The sequence below is a fragment of the Serinus canaria genome, chromosome 6 (assembly GCF_022539315.1).
Source record: "Serinus canaria isolate serCan28SL12 chromosome 6, serCan2020, whole genome shotgun sequence".
Taxonomy (NCBI): Eukaryota; Metazoa; Chordata; class Aves; order Passeriformes; family Fringillidae; genus Serinus; species Serinus canaria.
This window is the reverse complement of record NC_066320.1, coordinates 14,261,546-14,288,261: the sequence shown is the minus strand read 5'-3', so window position 1 is coordinate 14,288,261 and position 26,716 is coordinate 14,261,546. Positions and strand designations below refer to the sequence as shown.

At 37.4% G+C, this 26,716-nt stretch overlaps 1 protein-coding gene across 2 annotated transcripts in view; it reads left to right on the top strand.

Moving 5' to 3' along the window:
• The window catches only part of ADK (adenosine kinase), a 266,784-nt gene that overhangs the window by 185,916 nt on the left and 54,152 nt on the right, over nt 1-26,716 (top strand). For both annotated transcript variants that reach the window (XM_030241222.2, XM_030241223.2), the window contains exon 7: nt 2,296-2,466. In XM_030241222.2, coding sequence (XP_030097082.1) covers nt 2,296-2,466 — 171 coding nt within the window. The remainder of the gene's footprint in view (nt 1-2,295; nt 2,467-26,716) is intronic.

Here is a 26,716-nt window from a genome sequence, read left to right as displayed (position 1 = left end):
TCTCCTCTGTCTCAGCTTTAGGCCATTTCCTCTTGTCCTTTGTAGGCAGAGCAGAAAAGACCGGTCCCCACTTCACTGCGGTTTCATTTCAAGCAGCTGCAGAAAGAAATGAGGTTCCCCCTGGGCCTGCTCTTGAGACTAAACAATCCCAGGTCCCTCTCCCATTCCTGTAAGACAAGTTTTCTAGATCATCCTTGAGCCTGGTTAGGCTGGACAGGCTCCAGCAGCTCAGTGAGTGAGGGGCCCAGAACTGAAAGCAGTACTCGAGGTGTGGCCTCACCAGTGCCCAGTACAGTGGGACAGTCACTGCCACACTCTTGTCACTGGCTACACTATTCTTGCTGCAGAATTTTGTTTTGCAAAAAAATGTTATACTTGGAAAAGAGTTGTCATATACAGAACTCTTAATTTCTAGATGTTTTAATGTCAAACAGTTATTTTAAAAAATACAAACAAAACCATGGTAGAATGCAATTAAATGGCAGAAGTGATTTTTAAGAAACCCAGAAGACAGAGCAATGGCCTTTGAGATTTCCTGGCCTTTACTTTGCAGGATCTAAAAAGCAAACTCTCCTATCTGTATCTCAGCACTTTTATGATGCCTTTACAAGGAAAAGGGAGTTGGATGCAGGCCTGAGTTAGATCTCATGGGGATAGTGTTCTGTACCTTAAATTACAGTCAGATGTATTTTACTTCAGATGAAGTTTTCAGCCTAAAATTGGTAAGAAGCCTAATTATTTGTCCAAGTTACTATTTATGTAGACCACTGTAGAGCAATCTATCATTTATCCATAGCTGGCAACATATCACCCTTGAAAGATTTTTATTTTGTGTTTGCAACAGTTTTTTTAAAAATCCATCTCTCTGTTCATTACGTAAAATACTAAAAGATGGTAGAGATTGCTATGGAGATTAGAAATTATAGAAACTGTTCATTTTAATTCTTCTGAATGTAAAATTAGCAAAGAAGCTTGGATGTTTACAGGCTTCCAGTCCTTCAGGGTACTAACTAGGTCCACAGCATGCTGAGGATTCTTGTGCCCTTTGGACTTTGATTGTCAACTCGCAAATCATGCCCAGATTTTGAAATCAGTCATGTATTTTTTAGACTGTGCAAAGTGTGCAATAAGGAGAAATAAATAGATATACTCTCAAAGTAGTCTTTAATCTATAGACTTATATTTTCTAGTGATTAGAATTCCTAAAATGATCTGATAACTGAAGTATGCAGGATGAAAATATAGCTATTCTGTGATTCAGAAGCATAATCATATGGATGAAAACTGGAAAATAAGACTGTGTCACTGTTACATCTTTTGGAGTGTCATGGTGGTACTGTTACAGATAGGACTGAGATGATGTTTGATTTGTCAGACCCTCCTTAAAGTTGTTTCTCACTATGCCTTAGACATTATCTCTGGCTTTAAATTTAACACTTGCTGCTCATGCTTGAAAATTGCTATTATTTACTGAGTTAGGAGAACAGTTAGTAAAATAAGTTTTAGAATTATAAAAACAAAATACACATAATTTGTTTAATTAGTGCAAGTCTAAGCCTTTGTTTAATTAGTAGATTAATACAATTATTTGGGATCTTTACATGACTCCTGGAACGTGTGTGGTTCGGGTAACCATCTGCAATGCTAAATTCAAAATGGCAGCCTTGTTCTTCATAGGGTTGAAACCAGCAATCATAATTTAGTTGCCAAGTAGGGATTTGTGGAAGTTGATACTTAAATGTGGATGTTCTGAGTAAAGGAAAGTACTTTTGGAAGAAGAAGGCAAATAAAATACCTATGTGGAAACATGAAAACCCCTAGTTTTTTTTCTGCAGAACAGTAACAAGTGCTACAAAGTCAGCATCTCCAAGGCCTTTATTGTAAACAAGGTACTAAGGTGTAGGTTAGGGATTTCATTAGTCTCCTAGCTGTGTATAGAGCCACCAGACTGGACTTTGGAATTAAGCAGCACAGTCTGATTGAGTCTAGTACTATAAAGGGGAATTACAATACATCATATTTTAAGATATGAACATTAGTCTTAGCTGCCATGGGAAAGTGTAGTCCGTGGAATGCAGAGGTAAGGAGTTACATTTCATTTTGAAAGGCTGTGATGCTAGGCATATGCAGATCCTTTGTCATCTCTTTCATACCCTAATGGAAAGGCAGCATTTCCCAGTTTTTATCTGTGCACATGTATGGCAAACATGGGTTGGGCGAGACTTTACAGGAATAGCATGCTTCATGTGGTACCTAAAATTAGTAACATACATTGATTTGTTTTGATGCTTGCAGGGATTCTTCTTGACAGTGTCACCAGAAGCAGTATTAAAAGTGGCTGCTCAGGCTTCTGCCAACAACAAGATCTTCAGCTTGAATCTTTCTGCACCATTTATAAGCCAGTTCTACAAGGAGCCGATGATGAAAGTCATGCCTTACGTGGATGTTCTCTTTGGAAATGAAACGGTGAGTCTGCACCTCCTGCACTGAGGTGTTTGTGTCTCAGAGCCTCCTTCCCCAGGACGTAGCCTCAAGCTGGGCCTCAAGGTTGGGTATCAGAAAGAATTTCTTCACTGAAAGGGTTGTCAAGAACAAACTGCCCAGGGAGGTGGTGGAGTCAGCATCCCTGGAGGTGCTCAAGAAAAGCCTGGACGTGGCACTTAGTGCTGCAGATCCAGTGATGGGGTGATGGTCAGTCAGACGTTAGACTTGATGATGTTGAAAGTCTTTTCCAACCTTGAGGATTCTGTAATTCATGGTCCTTCTTTTTGCTAGAGGGAATCTGACCATGTGAGGTCTCACTAGAAAGTTAAATCCGTGGCCACTTGACTGGGATATTTCAGTAGATGCCAAAGATGTCACTTGACCTGCTAGAGGTTTACAGCTTGCTCATTCTAGCAGGAAACACCCAACACATTGGTGCTCTCTAATAACTGTCCATGTGCATAATGTCCTCACCCTGAATTTAACTGTGCTGCAAGAAAACATATGAAGGGCTGCCACTGAGCTCCTGTAATTTGATTCCTTACCCAGAGTGCTGCTATTAATACATTTTCTCTGATGAAGATGACTCTTTGGGGAGAAGTGGGAGGAGAAAACTAAGAAACAGAGAGTTGGTTTAAAAGGTTCTCATTGATTTTATGGTGGATGGACTGGCAGCCCATCAGAGGAAGGCTTATCTTTACTGTGTAAGTTGGCAAACAGATTGCATGAAATTCTGCCTGGAAGTACATGTTGATAGACCAAATTAATTCAGATTTCCCTCATCATTTTTGATTTTTCTTCACTGTAGAAAGTGTTCTTAAATATTTATTAGTTTTCTCAGCAGGAAAAGGTTGAAAAAAGCCTTGAAATGTGTGACACACCTACATGAAATGTGGGTTTGTCACTCAAGATAACTACAGGAGTACAGGAAAATGATGGAAAAGCAACTTACTCCTGTGAGTGGTTATTCCTGATTGTGACAAAGGGACTTGCACCAACACAAGTCAGTCTTTAAACTATTGTCCACATGTCCACTTCGGGGCTAGCATTGTTATAGATACTTAAATACCTTATAGATTTAGATAGGACTTTAAAAAAATTAAAATACTTCTTTTTCAAACAGAGAAAATTGCAATGTTTTTAAATGCAGTAGGCTAAGGGAAACCCTTTTAACTAAAGTTAACTGTACAGAAAAAGTATTTTCCAGACATGTTCTTGGTATTTCCAACTGCTACCTTTGTACATCTTTCTTGACACAGTCCTCACAAAGATGGGTTTTGAGTATTTTTATTAAATAGCACTGTAATCTCAACACAAAATCCTGCCAGACTTCATAGATTATGTAATACCAAGCCTAGATAATTTTAGAGCAGAAGAGCTTCACAGAAATTTCTGGGATTAAAACTTAAGCATCTTTTATATAAATATTGCTACACTGACCTATTAGGATAATTCAGGTCATAGGGGTTCATTAGGTGCTGTTTTTCATAGGTTGTTACTTTTTGTGCATTTGTGTATTTTATAAGCAGTTACCCATGACACAGATGACACCCCCATTTCAGAAATTTTATTCAGACTAGGTTATTTCCCTCTGTCATTTCAGTTTGTTATGGTATTATTCACCTGCTATCAAAAATATTGTGTAGTACTTTTGTGTTTGTTAAAGCTGAAAGACTCCCTGCATTTTCTGTATATAATTTCTGAAGCATTTTGGTGTGTTTCAGGATAAAAGATTATTATTTAAACTTAAGTGATCATCCTTAAACGTGGCAGTACAATATATATAAATACTTCAGAGTACCAGCCCCTTTGTTACTTACACTAGTCATGAAACCCTGGTCACTTTTTACTCTCAGCTTCCTGCTGGCTGTTGCTTCTTTGGAGTTGTTGAAATGCTGCTTGCAGTGGTTTCTTGTCTTGCCTTTCTGTGTGATGACTTGAAGCCATGCTCTTGGTGTGATGTACTTCTGGTTTTGAGTAGCTTCTGTGTCTTCTCATTGTCGGTATTTCTGCTCCCTGCGTATGGTTTTTGATAAAGAGTGCTTGCAGAACTCAAAGCTCAGGCTGACATGCTCTGCCTTTGTGGCTTCCACCCTTGCTTTTGGTGCTTTTTCTTTCCTCCCATATGAATTTCAACTACAAGCACATTCAGGATTTTTTTTGTGTCTGTGTGTATCTTGATGGGCCATGGACCACTTCAGCTAGCCAACACCAAGTTTTTGTCCATTTGGTGTGATTTCCTTTTGCTTTATGCTACATCTTCCATCAGTGTAAGTGAATAAGTTAACAAATGAGCAAAGCATACTAAGTTGGGTGGTTGTTACTTCATTAGTACAAACAATACTCTTAGACACAATTTTATTCTTCCCTATATTTATCTTCACATTATTGTCCAATAAAATTCTATTGTTAAGCACTGAGCTGTTTATTTTTTGAATAATGCGAAAACATCCAAGTGCAGCAAAATTCCAAATTGCTGCCATTCCTAAACTAAAAACAATTGGCAAAGTGATTTTAAATTACATCTTCTACTTAAAAATTTACATCTGAATGGAGATTGGTTATTTCAAGTTTCAGCCAGATGGTAATTAAAATGGGCAAGTTATAAACCTCTCAGAATAAATATTCTAGTTTTGAATGTAAATGCCAGCATACCCTTAACTGCAGTTTAGACACTGAATGCTGTGGTAATAGCTCATATAACAGTATATGTATCAATTTCAGTGTATTAGCTCAGTGACCACTGGTGGTTTGATAATTTATTTAAATCTCATTTATAACCTACCTAAACATCTTGTCTTGAGTTTTTTGTAACAGTACTTCATATAACAAATTTAGAACAGAACATTCAGAAAAGGAAGAATTATATGGTCATTGCAGTTAACCAAGTAGGGCCATTCTGCAGTCATTATCTAGCAATACATGACTGAAGAACTTGATTATTGTCATCGCTTTTAATTTTTATTAAATTAAGGTTTTTTTAATAGTGTCATTTTGCAAATGGTTCTTAGCAGTAATACCTTCCAAGCTACCATAATCACTGGATAATTAACCTGCCAGGATTAAGCACACTCTACTTTGCCTCAGGATGCTTAACTCTCAAATAAGGTCAATTATCTCCTGATGATAACTGCTTTGTCGCAAGTTGCTGCTTAATTCAGCTGTAAAAGCTCACCTTAGAATACATATTTTACAACTCAGAGTAACTTCTAGTAACAGGATGGTCAAAAGAGTGAAAGCTTTGAAAGCAGCACCTTTACACAGAGGTGTAGAAAGTTTTCTACACAGCAATTTTTCTAGGCAAGTAAAGGAGACTAAAATTGTATGTATCACTTTCCATTTTCCTGGTTAGGGCTAAATGGTGATGTATATTAAATACTTGACCTATCAAAGTCCATAATGGACACAGGAATCTGAGTTAAATTTCCAGTCACCCCAAAAGATGTGAATTACAATGGCATCTCCTCAGGGAAGGAACTACCCTGGGGGGCAGTCTGTGTATTTTTGCATGTGCACATAGCAGTTCCTTCAGGATTTAAGGGAGACTGCAAGGTTTTCACATGATTGATCTTCGCCTCTGGCACCAGGTCGTGACTCAAAGGAGTATTTGTTGATATTGATGTGGTAAAGATCTTCTGGGTTTTCTTGCTATGTGTAGGCAGGACATTACTGAAAAATTTTAGAATTTAGAAGCTTTGGAGTTATAGACACATTGAACTTTTCATCTGGTGCTTTACAACAGAAACAATAAACCAATGATATAACTTGTGGTATTCAGTGTACAGCAATCCATAGAGGTTTAGGAGGTTATGTGGAAGAGAAATAGTGAAATTTTTTTGAAATACAAAATAATAAAGAAAACTAAGATAAGAATTATTCCTCAAAAATTGATCCTCTTTGTCTCTAGTGTAAAGAGCTGTTACTTCTAAACACCCAGTCTCTGAACAAATTAATTACAGGATTATAAGCTGAAGTTTTGCAAAGACAGAGCATCTGTGAGCCCATTGGGAAATTGCTGCTCCTGTGACAGCAAATGTGCTGAAAAGAAAGCAGGTTGTGTACAAGACTTGAACATTTTAAGAAGAAATGACAATAACTTGAGTGGTGGTTCTAGGGTTAGAAATCCTGAGCTTTAAAGAGATGAATGCCTTTGGAATAATATAGCTAATGGGTCTTGTCATCATTTCCTCTTCACAATTATACTGGAATGGTACATTGTGCCTCCTTTGTTTAAAATATTTTCAATTGAAGTATCAAATACTAACAGAAAGATCCCTACAAATATAGGTGGTTTGGACAGCAACCTTTAATACCCTTTTTAAGTCCTTATAAAGGTAAGTCTTTTCAATTACATGGAAAATTCTCTTCAATGATGATGAAAAACAGTTAATATAAAACAGAGGAGTTGGTGGGATTTTGTTGAGATTATGGTGAGATTAATTAACTCCTTATTTTGAACTTGCAGGCAGTCTGTAGTTTTGTGCTTGTTTTAGCTGAGGGAGGGAATGGAAATACTGGTAAGTTTTCTGGCATAAACTGTGCTAAACAGGCTAGGATTTACACCTAAATGGCAGTTTCCAAACAAATTTGTCTCTTTCCTTGTTGCAAACTCTCCCTCCACATAATTTGATATATTACATATTACATACAAGATATGACACTGAGAACAACCTTCAGTTCCACCTGCAAATTTCCTCTGCTACATTATCACCTGGGATCTAATGGATACCTGCAGGCTTGGGAATCTGCCCACAGCCCAGAAAAATCTTGAATGAGACATAATCACTTTAAGATAGATGAGCTTCATGGTGATTCTCTTAAACTCGTGTGCATTCATAATGGCCTAACTGAATTGATATGAATTTCCACAGTGCAATTCCTACTGTTTCTAGACCTAGCACATAGCTTTCCACAACCATGAGAGTCCCTTTACACTGGTGAGTTGTCTGACTTTGAGGAAACATATAAGAAGTAGGAGTCAGGAGAAAATCAGATGGCAGATGTAATTTGCTGTGGGGAAGAAGGGAAATACAACTTGACTTTCAATAAATAATGAAAGAGAGACCAACATTTCAGTCTGTTCTTCAGCATCAGATGGGACTAAGAAGTGAGGAACATAGCAAAGAATCACTGGTCATGCCAGAAATACACTAAGTTGATGTTTCTGTTTGAAACATTTTCAAGTAAGCATTTATAATTATTATTGAAAGGCAAATAATAGATGTTATTTGAAAGAGAGTATCTTGAAGAGGCTCATTTTAGTACTGCTGACTTGCATGTATGTTATGTAAAGAGCCCTTAAGAAACATTTTCTTCTTGTCTTACTGGACCTGGTGTACATTGAGAGGTTATTTTCAGTCACTGGTTGTTGGCAAGTTATCATCCTTAAGAGTTCAGCCTTTACCTTCTACATCTCTGTTCACTTGGAATTAAATTTTCAGAAACAGTAATCAAATTACATTAAGTTGGGTGTTAGTGTTTTGCATTTCAGTTTATATACTGATATTTTCTTTTTTGTTGTGCTTCCAGTTCTCAGAAACTTGCCCCACAGGTGAGGGTAATTATCTTCAGTTCCTAGGCTGGGTGAGAGACTGAGGTTTGTACAGTTCCCTACAGGGAATCTGTGGTTCAGTTAAAAATCATAGTCAGATATTCTGACCCAGTTTATTAAATACACATGGGAAAAAATTTTGTAAGGAGGCATCTCATCTTCCCTTCTATTTTAACAGGTAGAGGTTTTTAAGGTCAGCTGCTGATAGTGTTTGCTTTTCCAAACTGCAGTAAACAGATAGTATTTCTTTTTATAAATCTTACATTTAAGATTTCTGCAAAGCCTTTGGAGGGAGCCTGGGAATTAAAAATTGTAATTCTGAATGGAGGAAAAATAAATACTATTTTTATTTGATGCCTTTGTAGAATTTTGATGCCCTTTTCCTGTGATAGATGTTGTGTTTCAATTATAGGACAGCTATGGTGTTGTAATATTGCTCCTTAATTCATAGAATTAACTTTCTCAGTAGTGGAATATCGAATAAATTGTGGCCATCTGAAAAATGAGAGGGTCTCTAGCACAAGGGAGGTTGATAATGTCAGTGGTGTGTTGTAAAGATGTGCTGTGGGAAGGATGCTGAAACAGCCCAAGGCTATTTCAGCTGCAGACACTGAATCTGCTGCTTCTTCTCTCCTCTTTTTTTTTTTTCCCTCCCATGTGAACTGCAGTGGCTCTCTAAGATAAAATGCTTTTAAATCATTTCCCAACCTTGCAGCCATTTTTGATAAAAGCCCTGTTATCTGAAATGATATGAATCACTGTGGACTTAACCATACCTTTTACAACAACATTTTTTGTTGTGATTCATTCTGTCTCAATTAATCATCTTATTTATCTATATTGTCTCAGCTGCTGCACTGAAATTCATGAGTAATAAGCAAGTAATTATTTTAGTATAGTTTACCTAGTACATCATGAATGAAAGGAAAATTGAGAGCCAAGTATTTAAATTTATATTTAGTGCTGCTTTCAGCTAATGTCTAGCTATTTAAGCAATTTAGGAAGCCTATCTCGAAAAATGTCTTTCTTGTTTCCTGTTATGGGAAACAAGCAGATATTTAGAAGCAAAGCTTATACTTTCCAACAGACTTCATTTCTTAAAACTAAAAATATTTTCTGGTAGTCTCTCAGAATGCTTAGGGATATTTATCCTTCCTTATGCTATGCAGTGTTGAGATACTTTTAAGACTGTGAATACTGGAGAACACGCAGCACAAGACAGAATGTCCTTTGAGAGAGGAAAGCAGATTCCACGGTTTTTCAGCAGCTTGTGTTTTACTGACAATGATTGATAACCCTTTTCACTTTGCAGCACTTCCCAGAGCGTCTCATAACACTTCATAAACATTAAAGCTCAGAATAAACCAATAAGGTGGGTGTGTAGTCTTGACTGTTTTACAGGTGGACAATTGAAAGGTTATTTGCCCAAGGTCATACAGCAAGAGCAGAGCCAGGAACAAGCAAAATTGAATTCTAACTTTTTTCTTCAGTTAAGTGTCCTGAAATGTGTTCAGCTGCTGAACACATCTTGGACAAAACTGACCTGTCTGGAGGAAAGAACCTGTAGAATCTGGCTTTCAGGTTTCACTATAATATTAACATGTCTCAGAAAGCCTTACAAAGGTAAACTACATATGCCTTTTAATACTCAGATCACTAGGGCAAAAATGTATAATATATACTCTCTAATATATAATTTAAGAACTGCAAAAATAAGAGTATGAATAAAACTGTGTTACGCAGTTGATATGAACAAAAAGAATAGAAGCTGAAATGTTCCCAAAAGCTTCATTAAATCAGTGTAAATTCAGAACTTTTCAATTTCACAGAGATATTTGCAGATAACAATGCAGGTGAAAACTACATTATAATAAGGCTTTGTTTTCCAGTCCAGCTAAGGTGAATTCCATGCCTCCACATTTCAAGCCCTGTTTGGGGCAGATACAGCCAGTTTCTTATTCAGAAGTTTAGGTTATGCTAAAGGCTCTTATGGCACATATGCTGGAGATTCTCCCCCTGTTATAGATAGTCCTTGCAGTGGATTGTAAGGCTGCAGTTCCATGTTATCCCCGTGGATAGCATCTAAGTGTGAGCTGATGCAGACCTCTCTCACCTGCCCTTATCACATGATGTCATCTGCCCCCTTTACTCAGATTAACAATTTTACATCCAGAGCAAGACTGAGTTCTGTGGGCCAGACTGCTGTTAATCACTGAGCTGGTCCAGCTTTCTCAAACAACACAATCACTAGATCTGATTAGATGAGAGGCTAATGCATGGTGCTACAAAGGACTTTGAAAGAGAAAGCATGATAACCTCTCTGTTTCATCAGATATAAGCAGCCAATGCTGTTAGGGTCTCCCAGACAATACAACAAAGAAACAATTATTGACTGACTTAAATGTTATCATGAATGGATAAGTTGTAAATTAGCTGTAAGTGTTCTTGAACAGAGGTTTTTTATATAAAAGAGACAGTTTTTACCTGAAGAGTATGTATTGATGCTTCCTGTGCTTATGAATTTGAGTCTGAAGAAAGGTTCTTAAAAGGGGAGAAAAAGGAAGGATAGTTGAGGTGACAGTAGTAGGTCCATGCTAATGTTCAGAATCTTGAAAATGTGGTTTGGTGGTTTTGGACTAGAATTGGCAATATCATTATTATGTTAACCTATTTTTCTGTACTATTGCGTAGCACTACTTTTTCAAAACTGCAGTTTCAGCCTTGTTCTTTCTCTCATGTTATCTTTCTCTGTCAACACCTTCCTTCTCTCTGTTTATATAGCTCATATAATATTTTTATTCCCTCAAGAGAGTTTCACATCTCATTATAAATCTATTAGCTAGTTTCATTTTTCTGGCTTGCTTCAGCAAAGAGCAAAATTAGGCATTTGAACCCTCTCTTCTTTCCAATTAGCTATATAATCTTCTGTTACCAGGATTCCTTCTGTAGATTTTATAAGAATTAATTTAATCCACTGATGTTTCCTTAAGACTATTGGAAAGTTGCTATGAATAAGTAAATTAATGAAGAGAGATTTTTCCTTCATGTGCTGACATAAACATTGAGGGTATTTAGAATGGACTTATGCTGAACTATTACTGATTAAAATCTGTATTTTATTTTTTAATTATAATTCAGAGTTTAGGTAATGACATTAAATTGAAAGCTAATTGTGCATATATTATGGAGCATATGCAATGGGGCATAAATATATGTAAGGGTTGCAAAAATATTTTGCTAATTTTAATTTTTTTCAGAGTTTTTCTAAAAGCAGAAAATAAGCTTGTAAAAGAAATAGAAAAAATATATTGCAGCTATTGAAAGATAGATAAAAGCATCCATGGGTTTCCCAAAGGCATTAATTGATCTCTAAAACCTTGCCTTATTTATAAACTTAAGCCGCTCTGTTTATAATAGCCTTTGGGTGATAATTTTGCAGGCACATCAAAGTGTGTCCTTAAGCTGTATTTTTAGGTTTTATGGTCATATTCTGACCTAAAAATCCATTTGTTTAAATACTGACCTATCAGGGAAGAAATGTGGAGAAGTTACTTTGCTGTATAAGTTTTTTGTTCTAACAGAACTTATCCCTCCTAGTCATTGCATTTGGGTTTTTTTTTTTTTTTTTGCTCTCCAGAGAAATGATCCATTAAACCTGTACTTTAGTAAAACTACTGCTAATCCCCATGTGATAAGTAACATTGTCAAAATGTTGCTCTTTAAATCCTCAAACCCTCCTTTGACTCCTCATATTCTGTGTCAGAACCAGCAGCATATGCAATCACATCAGGGAAAGAAGCAGCCACAAGCCAGTTTGCTTTCCCTGCTGAAGTGGTTTCCAGGTGCAGGAGCTTCCCTCTAAAGGACAGAATTGTAGCAGTTTGATGCCTGGGACAGTAGAACATTTGAAATACATAAACCTGTCTGTTGGTTGGTTATGTTTCTAGTGGTGTAGAAGGGAACCCCCTACTCTGAACTTGAAATTCTAGGAACAGTTGTGTCCATCATCTTCAATTTTTATTATTGGAAGGCTATAATTTAACAAGTAGAAAGTTTCTTTCTTCCTGCACAGCTCAGGAGAAGGACTTCTGGTCCACGCTAGCAAAGGAACCGGCCATCAGCATCTGCTTCTGGTCCCACCAAATGAGCTGGGCTGCAGCTCAGCCCCAGCTGGGCTGTGCTTTCAATAGGCAAAAACCTTTAGCATTGGAGAAACTCACCTGAAGGCAATGCCAAGGGGGTGCACATTCCAGTGGAACACCCTTAGGATCCCCAGCCAGCCTATCCTTTGTGCTACTTCTCAAGCTGTTTTGCTGTTGTCAAGGTATAGCCTTGCTAGTTGAAAAAGCTGTTTGAAGATGTCCCAAGTATTTCTGGAGTTAGGAAATCTATTTCAAGTTTTTCTGATGCTGGAAACTCATGGATCTCAAATCGAGGGAAATTCAATGTCTTAATTGAGAACTTGAGAAATTCTGCTTCTTCATTTTGCTATTTGTGATTGTCCCATGAGTCTAAGCCAGTCTGCAGGCACCAGTCAACAGCATGAGCATGTTCATTTCTCTTTGTCTGTGGCTGCCCTTCTGTAGGATTCTGTTTTTGAGAATCTGAGAGGCCAAGCTATGGACTGTGTTTTTGATCCCTGGCAGGTAAGAGACCTGACAGAATTAGGTTCTCTTTAGGATCTCTTTTAATAAAGCATATTTCTGCTCCAGGATTTCTCTGAGAAACCAGGGCATGTTTAACTTGCTTGTCAGAGTGTTGACCTCTCCAGGGTGTGCAACAGTCCTTTAAATGAAAAAAGAACTGGAATTTTCATGAGAAATTAAGTGGTAGCCCTAAAATGTGTTGTTGTGGTAGTCCTGATTGCTCTGCAAGGAGGATCTCCCTGCAACTGGAAAAATATCTGAATATTCATGGAATCACAGGTATCTTTTACCATCAGTAAAAAGAAAAAAATACAGTTTACCTGGTTTTTCTTAACCTCTTTTGAAACATGGATGGGCAGTCAGATGGTCTTAACACACAATATTTGCTGTGTGTGTTATTTTGGAGCAGCTATGATTAACATGTCTTTTTCTTCTTGTTGGAATTTCTACTAGAGCAGGAGAAATACATCTGTGAGTGGTCTTGGACACATACCAGTTTCAGATAAATGGATCAGTCAATTTAAATTCTGCATATGTAGTTGCCAAACACTATGCATTTGATTTGAACATCAAAGTAAATGCCAGATTTGGATGGAGCTGCATCTTGGTATATGTGAATTACGATAATGAGTCAAACTACTGAATCTCACTGCTCAAAAAAGAACACTCATCATCTGGAACCAAATTCCTTTCTTCTAGAATCTGAAGTCATGAAAAGAGCAGAAGAAGTACATGGCCTTATGCTGCCAGTTGTAACCCATCTCTGAACAAGCATTACCTCAGAGGTGGGTGGACACAGGAGCATTCTAAAGTGTAGAATGGTGGGAGGTTGGACCCATTATTTAGAGCCCATGAAAACCCTATGTTTCAGGAGTTCATATTAGCTTTACTTGCAGATGAGTTTCTTTAATATTTCAAACAAGAACTCTGTGTCCCAGGACGAGTGGTGCATGGAAATATTTCAGGTGGAAAAAGCTAAAATCAAGATCAAAGTGTTAAGATCATCTTCAGCCATGTTCTGGGGATAATTTTAAAGTCTGCAAGGAAGTGACAACATAACCTATCACAAAGTTATCTTTTCATTTATGGTAAATATATCAAGTATTTTATGGGAGGGTCTTCATTGTAACAAACTTTATTCAGGCCATAGGGATTCATTTTGTACCTTTTCCACTGGAGTTGGTTTTTTTTAGGAAATTAAATTTCAATTATCACTTTTTAACCATGCTTAACCTCTGCTACTCTTAAAAAAGTTTCTCTTTGTTGTTACTTGAATTTGAAAAATGCATTGTGTAAAATATTGCAACATAAATTACAGAAGTTACCTACTTTGGAGGACATTTGCATAGATTTAGTGGGAAGAGAGCAGGTAATAGATTATTGAACAATGCTATTAGACCAGGAAAATGCTTAATTCAGGAGTAAGTTATACAGACATTCTGTCTTGTGGATGCTGTTCAAGATAACAACTTTTAGAATTGTGTTTCACTACATGAAACACAAAGCAAACTCCCTAATTTTTCTATTTTACAACCTTGTACATTCAATGATAATGTAATGATTTTGAGAGTTAGGTGGATGCAGAGAATTGGGTAATTATATAATATGTAGAAATGTTTCAAATTAATTTTTTAATTAGATTTGGAAAATATTTTCAGTGCTACTGGTTTTTTATTTGTTAGTAAGATCTTCTGCAATAAATCCTTGCTCAGGGTTACAAGGAAGAAAAATTATTCTTCATGTAAATAAAATTCACGAAAGGAGATTTAAAATATAACCAATTGATCCTGAAAACTATTTGAGATGTAACTAATTTTATCTATGCTAAGCTGCCCAAACCCTGTTACTAATTTAAATTGACATTGGAGTTGCAATATTTTACACAATGCTTACAATTTCATAACATCTCCTTAATGGCTTCTTTTTTCTTGTGTATTTCTTGCATCTCATTTTTCTAGAATCAAGCACCTCATACCCAGCCACAACCTGGAGTGCAAATTTTGTATAACTCTGCAATGTTTTCCTATTTCAATTCCACATTTTCAAGCAGTTGTGTGGATCTTATGTTGCCTGTCTCAGCTATGAGGAAAGCATACCCAGGTCTTTGATAGCACTTATTACTGAGTTACTGCTGTCTCCCAGGAGCCAGCTTCTGTGCTCCAAACCACCCCAACTTCCCCTCTTGCTGTCATAAACTGACCTGCAGAAACCCTTCCCATGTTGCCAGTAAGCTCTCTGCAAGTAGGCAATGTCTCCTTCCTATTACCCTGGCTGGAGCCACAGGCTGGCAGTGCTCAGGCCTGCCCCAGTGCCCCTGGTCCTTGGGTGACTGCTCATGGAGGATTGGCCCTGGTGTCCAGGGGAGATCCCCACCTTGGGGCAGGGCACACACCACTCACTGCCTGCCCATGGAGGCCTCCAGGGTATTGAGCCTTACACAGGAGTTTGCCATTTGTCAGTAAGCTATCATGAGATAACCTTATAAGATTTCTGAAACATTTTCCCCTGAGCCTCATACAACTTCTTGCTTTGCAGAGAAAGGCCTGTGAGAAACTATCAATAAAATTTTTAAAGTGTCTAAAGTAGTTTTCATCTGAAGCATATCTTATACAGACTAGATGATGGGTTGGCATGTAAAAATGGGGGTTTGCAGATCCTTTTCTAAGGCACTCTGCATTACTATCTTGTGAACTGACTATTTGAATTATGTGTGCATCCCAAGACAGCTTTTCTAAGAGACCATCATGTGTTCTTTTTTTTCTTGCCTATCTCCTATCTTTATTATTACAGGAATTAACTTTATAGCTGATGTTCGCAGTTCTATACACTGCAAAACATATACTGTGCAGTGTATGTGTGCAAAATGCAGTAAGTGTGCAAAATATGTGTATCTATACTGTGCAAAACAGAGTAAGAGGCATGCCTTGTCCTTAGAAACTTACATTTTAAACAGAGGTAAAAAAATGAATAAAGAGAAGTAATGACCAGAGAGAGGTGGAATCTCATAACACTGATTATACGCTTCTTCAGTGCCATTACAAAAGGTTTTTGCTCCATAATCTCATATATCAATTTTTAAAATAAATGCAATGAGTGGAAAAGAAAAAAAGTAATGATTGTCTGTGTTAACATTGGATATACAAGTCCCTTTATATGGTTTTTTTTAGGAATTCTCTTATTCTCTTCCATGGTGGGTTTTTTTGGGTTTTTTGGTTTGTTTGTTTGTTTGTTTGTTTGTTTTTTATTTTTTGTTTGCTTTCAGTCTTAAATATCATGCAGAATTAAAGCAGTTCATGATCAGTTAAAATTTCAAATATTTAAGACAGCAGTTTTTAAGATTAACTGTTTTCCATTTACTGACTGTTACTTGGAACCAAAAGAATCTTGTATTTTTGTAAGCATAGTAAGCTGCACTGTTTTTCTTTAAACTTTAGGGTATGAATTATATTCCTATAATGACAGCTGCAGGGTGGAATGTTTTAACACACTGGAGTGAGATATATCTTGGACACATTCTTGGTACCTTAAGTTCAACATGCTCCATATGGTGCCACTGAGCCAGTGATTTTGAAGAAAACAGTTAAAGACTGCTGAAACAGCGTAAAATACAAATTAGTCTTTGCTATATAAGTAAAAAAATTCACTGTCAATCTTTTCAGCTTCCTGCATGAATACTTCCAGCAACTTTCAGTAGTAGTCCCCATGTTTTAAAACAACTGTTGAATTCTAGCAGAACAGAATGAAAGCTTGTGGGCTAAGAATACATTAACTGAATTATACCTAACTCTTATGCAGGGGAGCAAAGGGAAAGGAGGTTGGGCTTCCCTGCATTTCCACATTAGTTTTTAATGTGACAGCAGGGTTTGTGTGATGCAAGATCTGTGAGAAGTAGCTGGCTCTTTGTTAAGTTGGTCCTCTGTCAGCACAAGGGCACCCTGAAGGAGCTGTGTGTTGGGGACACTCTCAGTCCTACTGTTGAGAGTACTAATGATACAGTATCCTGCAGTAGTAAAACTGCAGAATAATTGTTGTTGCTACTAAATATTTTAGTGTTGAGAGAAGTAAATTAGCTGGGAATTACGTTTTCAGAACATTGGACTTTTTATGTTTTCATTTGTAGTATCAAGACCAGCAGGAGTTAATGTATGAGTAACTTGCTTGACTATCTTTTACCTTAGTTTAGTTGATTTTTTTTCAATATTAGCCTAACCCTGGGTTTTCTGAATTTATATTCAAGCTGTGGATTGCAAAATTCTTAAAGCATACTTGCAGTTCTTAATACTGAAGTTATAAGTTCATACCCTGATTTTTACTGATATCAACTTGATGTAAATATTCATCCTGAATTATTATTATTGTTGTCATTATTATTAATTATTATTAGTGTTGTTGTTGTTATCACCATCATCATCATTATCATTTATGGCTTTTTAAAAGCATCATGCCTGAACTCCAAAGAAAAGACCAAGGATTACACAGCAATGCAAAAATTCTATTCTTCTCAAGTGGTATCAACCTTAAATTGTTTTGTATCAGTGTTGACTCATAAGAGCAGATTTCCAAATGTAACAGAGCATGAGACAAACAGCCACAGTGCACCAGCCTGTTAACCTGTACTTGTGTAACTTCTGTATCAGCACAATGAAGTGAGAGCACCACTGGTGAATGAAGCCTGTGAGGGGGCGATTTGCAGTTATATTAGTGTGAAGCTGCACATTGCAGCCCGAGTTGATCTAAGAATTTACTGCTGGAGGAATATGGAGATCTTGCTCCCTGTTGTCCCTTTCTAGACTTGTAGTTTCTGTCTCAGGTTTCCTCTGTACAGTGTAGCTAAGAGAGCAGAGACATGGATTTGTTTTTTATTAAGGATGTAGTTATTTAGAGACAGTCCATCTGAAAGTAAGAAACCAAAAAACAGTCCTTGAGCTTCTTTCCCAAAGATAAATTGTTACAGTCTATAAAATCATGAGGCAAGGACTGATAACTACCATTTCAGTGATCCCATGTTAGAGCTGCCTGCACTGTTTTAGTCCTTCTAGATATAATTAGATAAAGTCATTGTGAATAGTGTGTGTACCAATTTCCATCTTTGAATCTAGCCCAAATGTCAAATTTCAAGTGATAATTACTTATGATATTTGGTAAACCCTTTGGGATACAGCCAGTGAGTATCTATGGTAAAGGACCTAGTTGTCAAAGGATTCATAAATAAAGTTCTTGTACACTCAGAAAATATATTGAAAGCATGTAAGGTTATGATACAGTGTATATCACAGCAAACAGAGATCAAATATCTGCTTTAAGTGAAAAATAGGATTTAATATTGGCATTAGAGAGATGACCAGAACATCAGTAATGCATTAAAATGGATGTTTTCTCATCATACCTTAAATTAGCACCTTTTCTCTTTTTTTCTTGCAGCAGCAGGATTCTCTAGTTTAAAAGGATGTCTGTTGATATTTGTCCAGTCACTGGGCATATGTTGGTATATGCTCTGTAAAAGACTTACTCAGCTGTACTTGCCTCATCACTATAGCTGGCTGGGCCTTCCAGTCTCCATGGCCATCCTAATCCATTGGCTAGGATGATATAATGCAGCTGTCACAGAACACTGGTCGCTTTGTTTCTGAAGCGTCAGACTTCCAAGCCATACATGTAATGTAAGCCAAGGAAATGATCCCAGGGGATCCACTTGACCTATCAGTGCCTGCCTTCATTCTGTGCCATGGGTAGACCAGCAGAGTTACAGCCCTGCTCTAAACTGGAAGACAACTGTGCTTCCTTTCTCTGAGTATCATTTCATTGTCACTATGTGTGAGAAGCTTGTGTTAAGCTCCGTGTTAAGCTTGTGCTTCGCTGTTCCAAAACAAGTTTGTGTATGAAAGACACAACAATGGTGTTATATTGCTCTGCTGGGACAAAAGGGGCACCAAAACCTTTTTCTGCACATTACTGCTGTTTGCTGAAGGAGGGGGGGTCCAGCCTGTCTTTTGCATTCCACATCTCAGCCATTGGTGGATAATTTGAGGAGAGGAGGAGATAAAGAATAAAGGAAAGACTTGAGAAGATCCAGTGGAGCTCTCTGCCTAGAAATGGCTCTGTATTTCCCAGTGATGGAGAAATTGCCTTAGCATTTTATACCCACAGCAGTTCAGTCTTTCCTGAGTGCAAACCTGGAAGTGGTTTTCTTTATTCAGGCCAGAAGCCTGTTCATACTTTGCTACTTACAGGCCAATAAATTACTTCTTCAGAAAGTTCCTATTTTGATAAATTGATGTGCTTGTGTGTTTGCACTATATTATGTACGAGGAGCCTTGTCATCTTATTGAAATTATAGGACATTGAGAGATACCAAGTATTTATGGCTAGATTTAACGATTTTAAAGGAAGGAAATTATTGCAGCCCCAGGGCAACAGTAACTTACATAGTGACAACTTATACATGTTTTATGTACCTACTTACTTCAGTGTTTACTACAAAAGTATAGTTACCATAGCAATGACCATGTCACCAGACTTCTTTGCCAGTTCTGAAATACAAAATACCCAAATGCCACCTGAACTGTGAATATTCTCTGCACAAGTATTGAAAGTAGAAGTTGAAAGTGTCACAGATTTTTCTAAACAGCAGCACACTGATTTACAGAACATTTTATGTTGCAAATGGATGTTGGGTTGTTAGCATCCCTAGTACTGTAAATTCTTTGCCACTAAGCTGCAAGAAAAGCTTCACTGGCTCATATCAGAAGAGACTCCACTAGTATATACTTAACTTGTAGTCTTCTGTGGAATATTGGTACTTACTTGCAATGTTTCAAGAAAATAATGTGTACTATTCAGAAAGAGACTTTATCTGATTTTAAGTGTTAACTAAATAAAACTATCCTTTGGCTATTTACAGGGTGTTAGTATTATATAAAATAGCATCACAGAAAGTGGTGTGTTTTTTACCTGCTGCTTCTTTTACTTTAGAAATGGCAAATTTATAAAGAATTTAGGTGGCAACTTCTAAACCTTAGCAGCTCACTAACCAGTAAAATTGAGAAGCCAGGTTCTAGATTTCCCAAGTCAGCATTAACCCCTGGACAGTAGTGCATTACCACAATATGAATTGGGCAAGTGAAAGGTGAAAACTCTTACCACACATGCAGACCACTCCTTTTCATAGCTAGATTTTCCCATGTGTAGGCAGTGTGAGTTAGCCTGAATGCATATAACAATTACAAGTATGGATACTTGAAGAAAAGCAGTTTGCAGGACTGCAGACTTAATCCACCATATCGGTCATTCTCCTTTAATAAAGACTGGCCTACAAGGAAACATTAATCTGAACTGAGAGAGCACATCATTTTAAGCACAGCAGCTTTTTTTTTTTTTGGATTTGTATTGTGTAAACTTGTGGACAAGCTGGGTATGCTGGAACAGAAGTGGGGTTTTTTTTCTTGTTTAACTAAGAAGAAGCATGGCACATGAATTACTGAGCAAACATGTCAACATGGAGCCAGCCTTTAGCAATTCCATGTGAAAATGTGGAAGTAATATTGATCTACATTCATGTAATGCTTGATCTTGTTTTGCTTGCATTGTGTAGTGTCAAAATTCTCACAAAGAAAGAATCTCACTTTGCTGGGGAGGGACATGGACATGGTGCTGTTAGGTATTACTTTTATCTGTAGAAGTTTTAGAGAAGAGTAAGGAAATCACTTTAGCTAGGAAGTTTGATCTGACCTCCCTAAGTCCTTGAAGTGAACATGTGGACCAGGTGGTTCAGATTCTGACTTTATATAGGAGTGCTGTTGTTTAGACTCTTTAACCTGATCAGAGGACCCCAAAGGAAAATGAAGTCTTAAGTTAGAAGGAAGGAAGGAAGCTTTTTTACACAGCTTCATTGTTGACTGAGAATTGTGTAAAAGGATCAAAAAAAGCCTCTTTCATGGTGTTGTAATTCTTAACCATTAATAAGTAATTTCAGCTACTTCAGTTTTTGTTTGGATTCTTTCTGTTCTCCTATGTTTCTTTCTCTGAAAAAAAATCTTCAGTGTTTTTATATTTATCTAGGCAGCAAGTGGAATTTACAACTAATCCTTGAAGTGCATTGGTATACTCTTCAACCAATGACATTTGAACTCACCCAGGACAGGCAACCTGCAAAACTAGATGATTCAATTTGCTGGTGCTTCAAAAGTACCTTCAGCTGTGTGACTGTGCATGAATTACCAGCTCAGCCTGGTAGCTCAGGTAGTTCTGAGACCTCTGTGATGCTCCACTGTCTGCTACAAACATGCCCAGAGACTCAGATTGTGCCTGATCCTTGCAGAGACATACAGCCACTAATTTCCCAGCTAGCCTTTGGCAGTGGCAAATCAATGGGCTGAGACCACCCAGCTTTAGGCTGATGGGCAGGTGTGGGGGAAACTTTGGCCAGAGAGCCCCTCATCCTGGCAGCTGATGGGCTGTGTGATGGATTAGGTCACTCTGTCTATGTCACCTCTTTTACCACATTCTGCTTTCATAGTCAGAGGTGTGTTTGTTCTAGCTGTGTGTTAAAAAGTGTAACTGTTTACATCTACAGGTAGGGTCTGGCCAGAGCATTATTTATCATTACTGCCAAATACACTCAGTACAGACTGAAGCACAAGCATCTTGTGTATGGTTGAAGGTGTAACATGCGCTCATCCTTGTTGACACTGCAACAGGCTTAGGAATAAATCTTCTTTATTTTCTGGGTGAAGGCTGTCTTTCTCCTGCTAAAATCTGACATCCAGTTCTTGTTCTGTAGCTAGTCAAGTATTGTATTTTTTCTCTGTTCTCTTGCTGGTGCAGCCACCTGGTGTGGGGTGGATTCCATGCGTGTGATGCTCACACACATGCTGCTCTGCTGCCAAGAGCAGAGGACCTAATCTTTTGTGACATGAAAAGAAACTTGCTGGTACAGTACATTACTAAGTGCTACAGACTGACTTCATGAAATGGGAACACCGCAGGGGAATCTGGCAAGGAAGATGTGTTTATGTAACTGAATTGAGTGTTGCAACTGCCATCACTTAGTTCCCTTGGCTGCAGTGAGCGAGTTGTGAGAGAAAAACAATCCAAACAGAGATCTTCAGATGCTGAGGGCAGCTCTAATTACATACAAATAATTAATAAAAATGAAGTGCAATATTGTTAGAAAATACAAATACCATTAATTTTCTTCCATGATCGTGTGTACCAAGATCATTGGTAGGGACAGAAACACTCGGCTTTTGCACTTTTATTTGAAGTATATATTGTTTGAGTGTCTTCAGCACATTCTGATATCCCAGAGAGATTCATGACACAAGAGTAATTGCACATAACGTAAACAAGATCTGCATTAGTTGGCTCTTTTACTCAGAATCCTTTTCCAAGTCCAGATGTGTGATGTGTAAATGTTAGGAGAACAGAGTCCTTATGAAGTAGCTTTATCAAACGCAGCTAGTCGTTCAGCAAAATGGAGAAAATATAAATTAGCACTCAAGACCTTGGTCAAATCTGGTGCATAAAATTTTATGGTTATATTTACGTTCCATATGTGCTTTGGGCAAGTGCCATGTTTGTAAAGAACTGCTTCAATATTATTTTTTTTAAGTGACACTTTTAGCACAGTATCCTCTGCAAACTGTTCACTGCTTGCCTTGTAAGCCATCCAGGCTCCAAATAGACTGTTCATTTTTATGGTCTAAACCTGAGCTCAAAATGCCTTTTTAGAGCAGGGTGATTTTCAAAAAATGGCATGGTAGATATCATATGTGGCTTCTTTAAGCACAGTTCAGAAGAGTTGATTAACGTGATTGAAAGAGGAGCATGCATGATATAAAAATCTGACAAGAGGTAAGGAATTAGGAAGTTGTAGTATACATGTTTGCTAGTGCTGAATATCTGTTCTGACTTGTTTATAACATAATTAGATTTGGTACATTATGTGAGCACTACATTCTTTGTAGCTCTTTAGAACAGAAAATAAACCTCAAACCAAGGAGATTCTACAAATTTGTGCCACTTTTCAGAGGCCCCAGCCTATTTTTTCTTCATTTCCCTAAATCTATAAATAACTGTCTTTAAAAGAAAGAAAAAACCTCCAATGCAGCATCTGGTGTGCTGTTATTGCCACTACTTCTGCTCTGAGAGTACAGCACTACTGCTTTAGAATGTTCTCATTCACTTGTTATCTGGTATTTGGGCCAAAAAATTTATTACCAACGTAAGAGAAAGAAGTAAATTTCTAGAGCCCAAATCAGAATGCAGTCTGAACAAAAGAACATCACTGAGCTGACCCTACTGCTCTTTTCAAATTTTGCATAAAATGGAAGAGACACAGCATCTTGGAAAAAAATCACAGGAATCCTTTGTGTTGGAAAGTGTGAGTCAAACTAAATAGCTTGAAATAACTTCTGTTATATTTAAACACAAATGTAATGCTAGAGGCAGAGGAAAAAATAGATTATTTATACTTCGAAACACTCAGAGGTGTGAGAAATCTGCAGTGAAAGGCTTGAACAAGTACATAGCTAAAAATAACCTGTCCAAAACTGAATTACTACTACTATTACTATGACTGCTAATTTCAGCTTCAGAATAATTTGTAGTTTCCACTTGTTGTGTGTAAAATAAGAAAGGCATCAGGTGCAATTGCAGATTCATTTGCTTACATATACTAGCATATAGAACTGGTTAACAAATGTATAAATGTATACTAAAATTAAATGTCAGTCTGTTATCTCAGTAATTAAAAAATAGTTGGAGACAAATCCTGAAATAAGTCATAGAATTAGGGGTTAAATGGTAACTTTCTGAAGTATAGCTGAGCCTTAAAAAAAATTTTCCTTGAGTCTGGAAGTATGTGGAGAATGCACATATGGTGGAATCAGAAATGGTAATTTTTTGTATCATTCTGTACCAAGTTTATAAAACTTTATTGATTGAAAACTTTGATAGAGTTTTATGATCCTGTAGAATATACAGCTGGTGCCACTAGGATTGTGTCCTTGTTTAGCAGAGATTTAGAGAACTGTTCTTGTAAAAATAGCACTGTTGAAACTCTGAATTTTCTTTTATTCAGATGTTGACCAAATCTTTCATTTCTCTTCTGTGTGGACTGAGTCCAAATTTTCTTTTTCAGCTTGGCTTTAAAATTTATCTATGTGAGTTTATGAACACAGCAAATTGTACAATAACTTCAGTCATTATGCTTAAAGAAAAATGTATTTATCATTTAATATTTTATAACTAGTGAATATATCAAATGATATATTGAAGGGGGAACAGATAATAAGTAAATCCAACTATATTAACAAGGTAAAATAACTTTATAGTAACAAAAATATCTATCAGTACTATTTAACATGAATGGTGCTATAACCAATGTATCTCAAGTTATAGCTATAGATCTTCATAACCTTCAAGTGCTCAGAAAAGGTGAAGGTGACAATAAATTGTTATATTTTAGTGGGTGGGATTCCATTGCAGACACCTTGTTTTTCCCTGGCTGCAGGTCTAGTGAATGTAATTGCTTATGAAATCCACTGATTTAACAAGGAGGGGCTTCGAAAATGGGTGCATATGGAAAACTGAAACCTAGGAAGCTTTAGGGAGGGGGATCACCTCTGTTTTGTCATGATCTATACATGCATTAGTAAAGCTCATGTATGTGTATGTATATGTATGTGTGTGCATAAATTGGTTTAACGGGGAAGGCAAATACCCAACAGGCAAAAGCACTGTGAATTCAGCATATCAGTATTACTGCTGCTTGTCCAGTGCATCTTGGGGCAAATGATCACACTGAAAGAAAGGGATCTGCATACAGTTATCCATGCTAAACTATGCACTTTTGACAAGTAACTTGTTGTCATAATGATGTTGTTATGTATTAGGTGAAAGATTACTGGTCTTCAATGCAGGAATGTAATTTTCCATAATTATAATATCTAATTTCAAATTTTTTCCTATAGGAATTAATGCATATTCATACACCATTTTGTTATTTTTGCCTCTTACTTTTTGTCATTTTCATCTTTTTTCTTATTTCGCAAGTGTGGTGTCTTAAAAGTAAAATGGAATGCTCAGTATGCTTGTGGTTTCATTTCTCTTAGGAATTCTGAACCCCTCTTTGTCAAGAAAAGCCATGGTATAATATCAGATTTCAAAGACAGAGGGAAGAAATGGCCTGATGGGAATCTCATGAAGTTCAGCAAATGGAAATGGAAGGTCCTCTTACCTAGGGAGGAATGTTAGTCCCAGGACAGGCTGGGAACCACTTGGGTAGAAAGCAGCTTTGCGCAAGAGGACCTCAGAATTTCAGCGGAAAAAAAGAGATTCGAGGCAGCCATGTGCCTGCACAACAAGGAAGGAAGAGCTCAGCACCACAGGCTGCTTTAGGAAGGGCACTGCCAGCAGGTGGGGGGGCAGAGATTGCCTCCCCTCTGCTCAGTCCTGATGAGATGTGTCTGCAGTATTGGGTCCAGTTCTGGGCTCCCAGCGTGAGAAGGACAGGGATTTACTGGAGTGGTGCCACCAAAGGGCCACAAAGATGAGTGAGGGTTGGAGCATCTGTTGTATGAGGAGGGGACAGTGAGAGCCTGAAGAAGAGGAGGGCCAGGGGAGATGTTATCAAGGCACAATAACAAGAGGTAGTAAATAAAATGGAGGCAGGCTCTTTACAGTGGCGGGAGGTGACACGAAAGGGACAACAGGCACACATTCAGCTATGGGAGATTTCATTTAGGCATAAGAAAAAAGCTCTACTGGGATGGTGTCAAGTGTTGAAACAGATTTTCCGGAAAGGCTGTGGAGACTCCATCCTTGGAAATATCCAAAACTGAGGGGTCCTGGGCAGCCTGCTTTAGCTGACCCTGCTCGAGGAGTGGGGTTGGACTCTGTAGATGATGTGCAGAGGCCCTTCCCAAACTCAACCACTGCATGTCTTTTTAATACCATTTTAAAATATGTTGGGATCATATCTCTTTCATTTCATTATTTGACTATTCTTTTGATCTCGGATCTGTTTGAGCCTGTCTCAAGTTCAGGATGGCTTCTAATAGAAAAATAAACTTTACCAAACTCCCTTATCCATAAATACCTAATGGTGAAAAGCAGTAAAATTCTAACTTCTATGAATTTTTTAATAATTGATCCAAGAAATTAGCAACTTGTCCAGGACGATAAATAGTGCCCTAGTCACATCTGGAATTAGAACTTGTGTTCTTCACTCAGGACCACAGTGATCTAACTGTGGTCAGATTGAAATTTTGTTTTTCTGTGCAATGACCATGTTGTGAGAGAGCACTGCTGGTACAGACTTGAGAACTAGTTTTTCCTTCCATAAAGTAGCTACAGTTAGCTAAAAGTGAAAATTTCAGAAAACAAAATTCATCTTGAGTATTTGTATCTTGAATATAGATGAATGCATCATTGAATTTGCATTAAGCAGCACAAGAAACTCCAGTAAGAATCCTAAAGTCAACTGGGTCTGTAATTCATTGAAAGGGTAAAATATGTAATTTGAAGATGAATTTAAAAGATATTGTTATTGCTGAAGATTTGCAGTGAGCAACTTTATTTTTTTGCTAGAGTTAACAAGCAAAGCAAGCCCAGCTTGCTGTCACACATGAAGAGTGTGACACAGTGATTGTTTTTTACAGAGTTCCCAATGCCACAGCCTCAGTTATTATTCTAAATGGCTGTGCATGACATCACACTAAACAAAGTATATAAAACAACTCCATTTCACTGCTAAAAATATATTAACCTTTTACCAGGACTAGAGAGAATCCTGCTAGATCCTAGCACTTTTAGCAGAATGTCTGATTATTCTCTTCATCTGAAATTGCTAGATGAGAATGTCTAGTCTGATTTCAGGTTAGTTTAAGTGGTTACAATCACAGAAGGCCTCATTGAAAATGATGCAAGCTTTTATTTCTGTTTGTCGCCCTCCAGCCAGAAAGGTAGCACCAGGAGCATTCAATGAGCAGTATTAAAGACTTTAAAAGACCCCACACATCTTCTCTTTTTATAT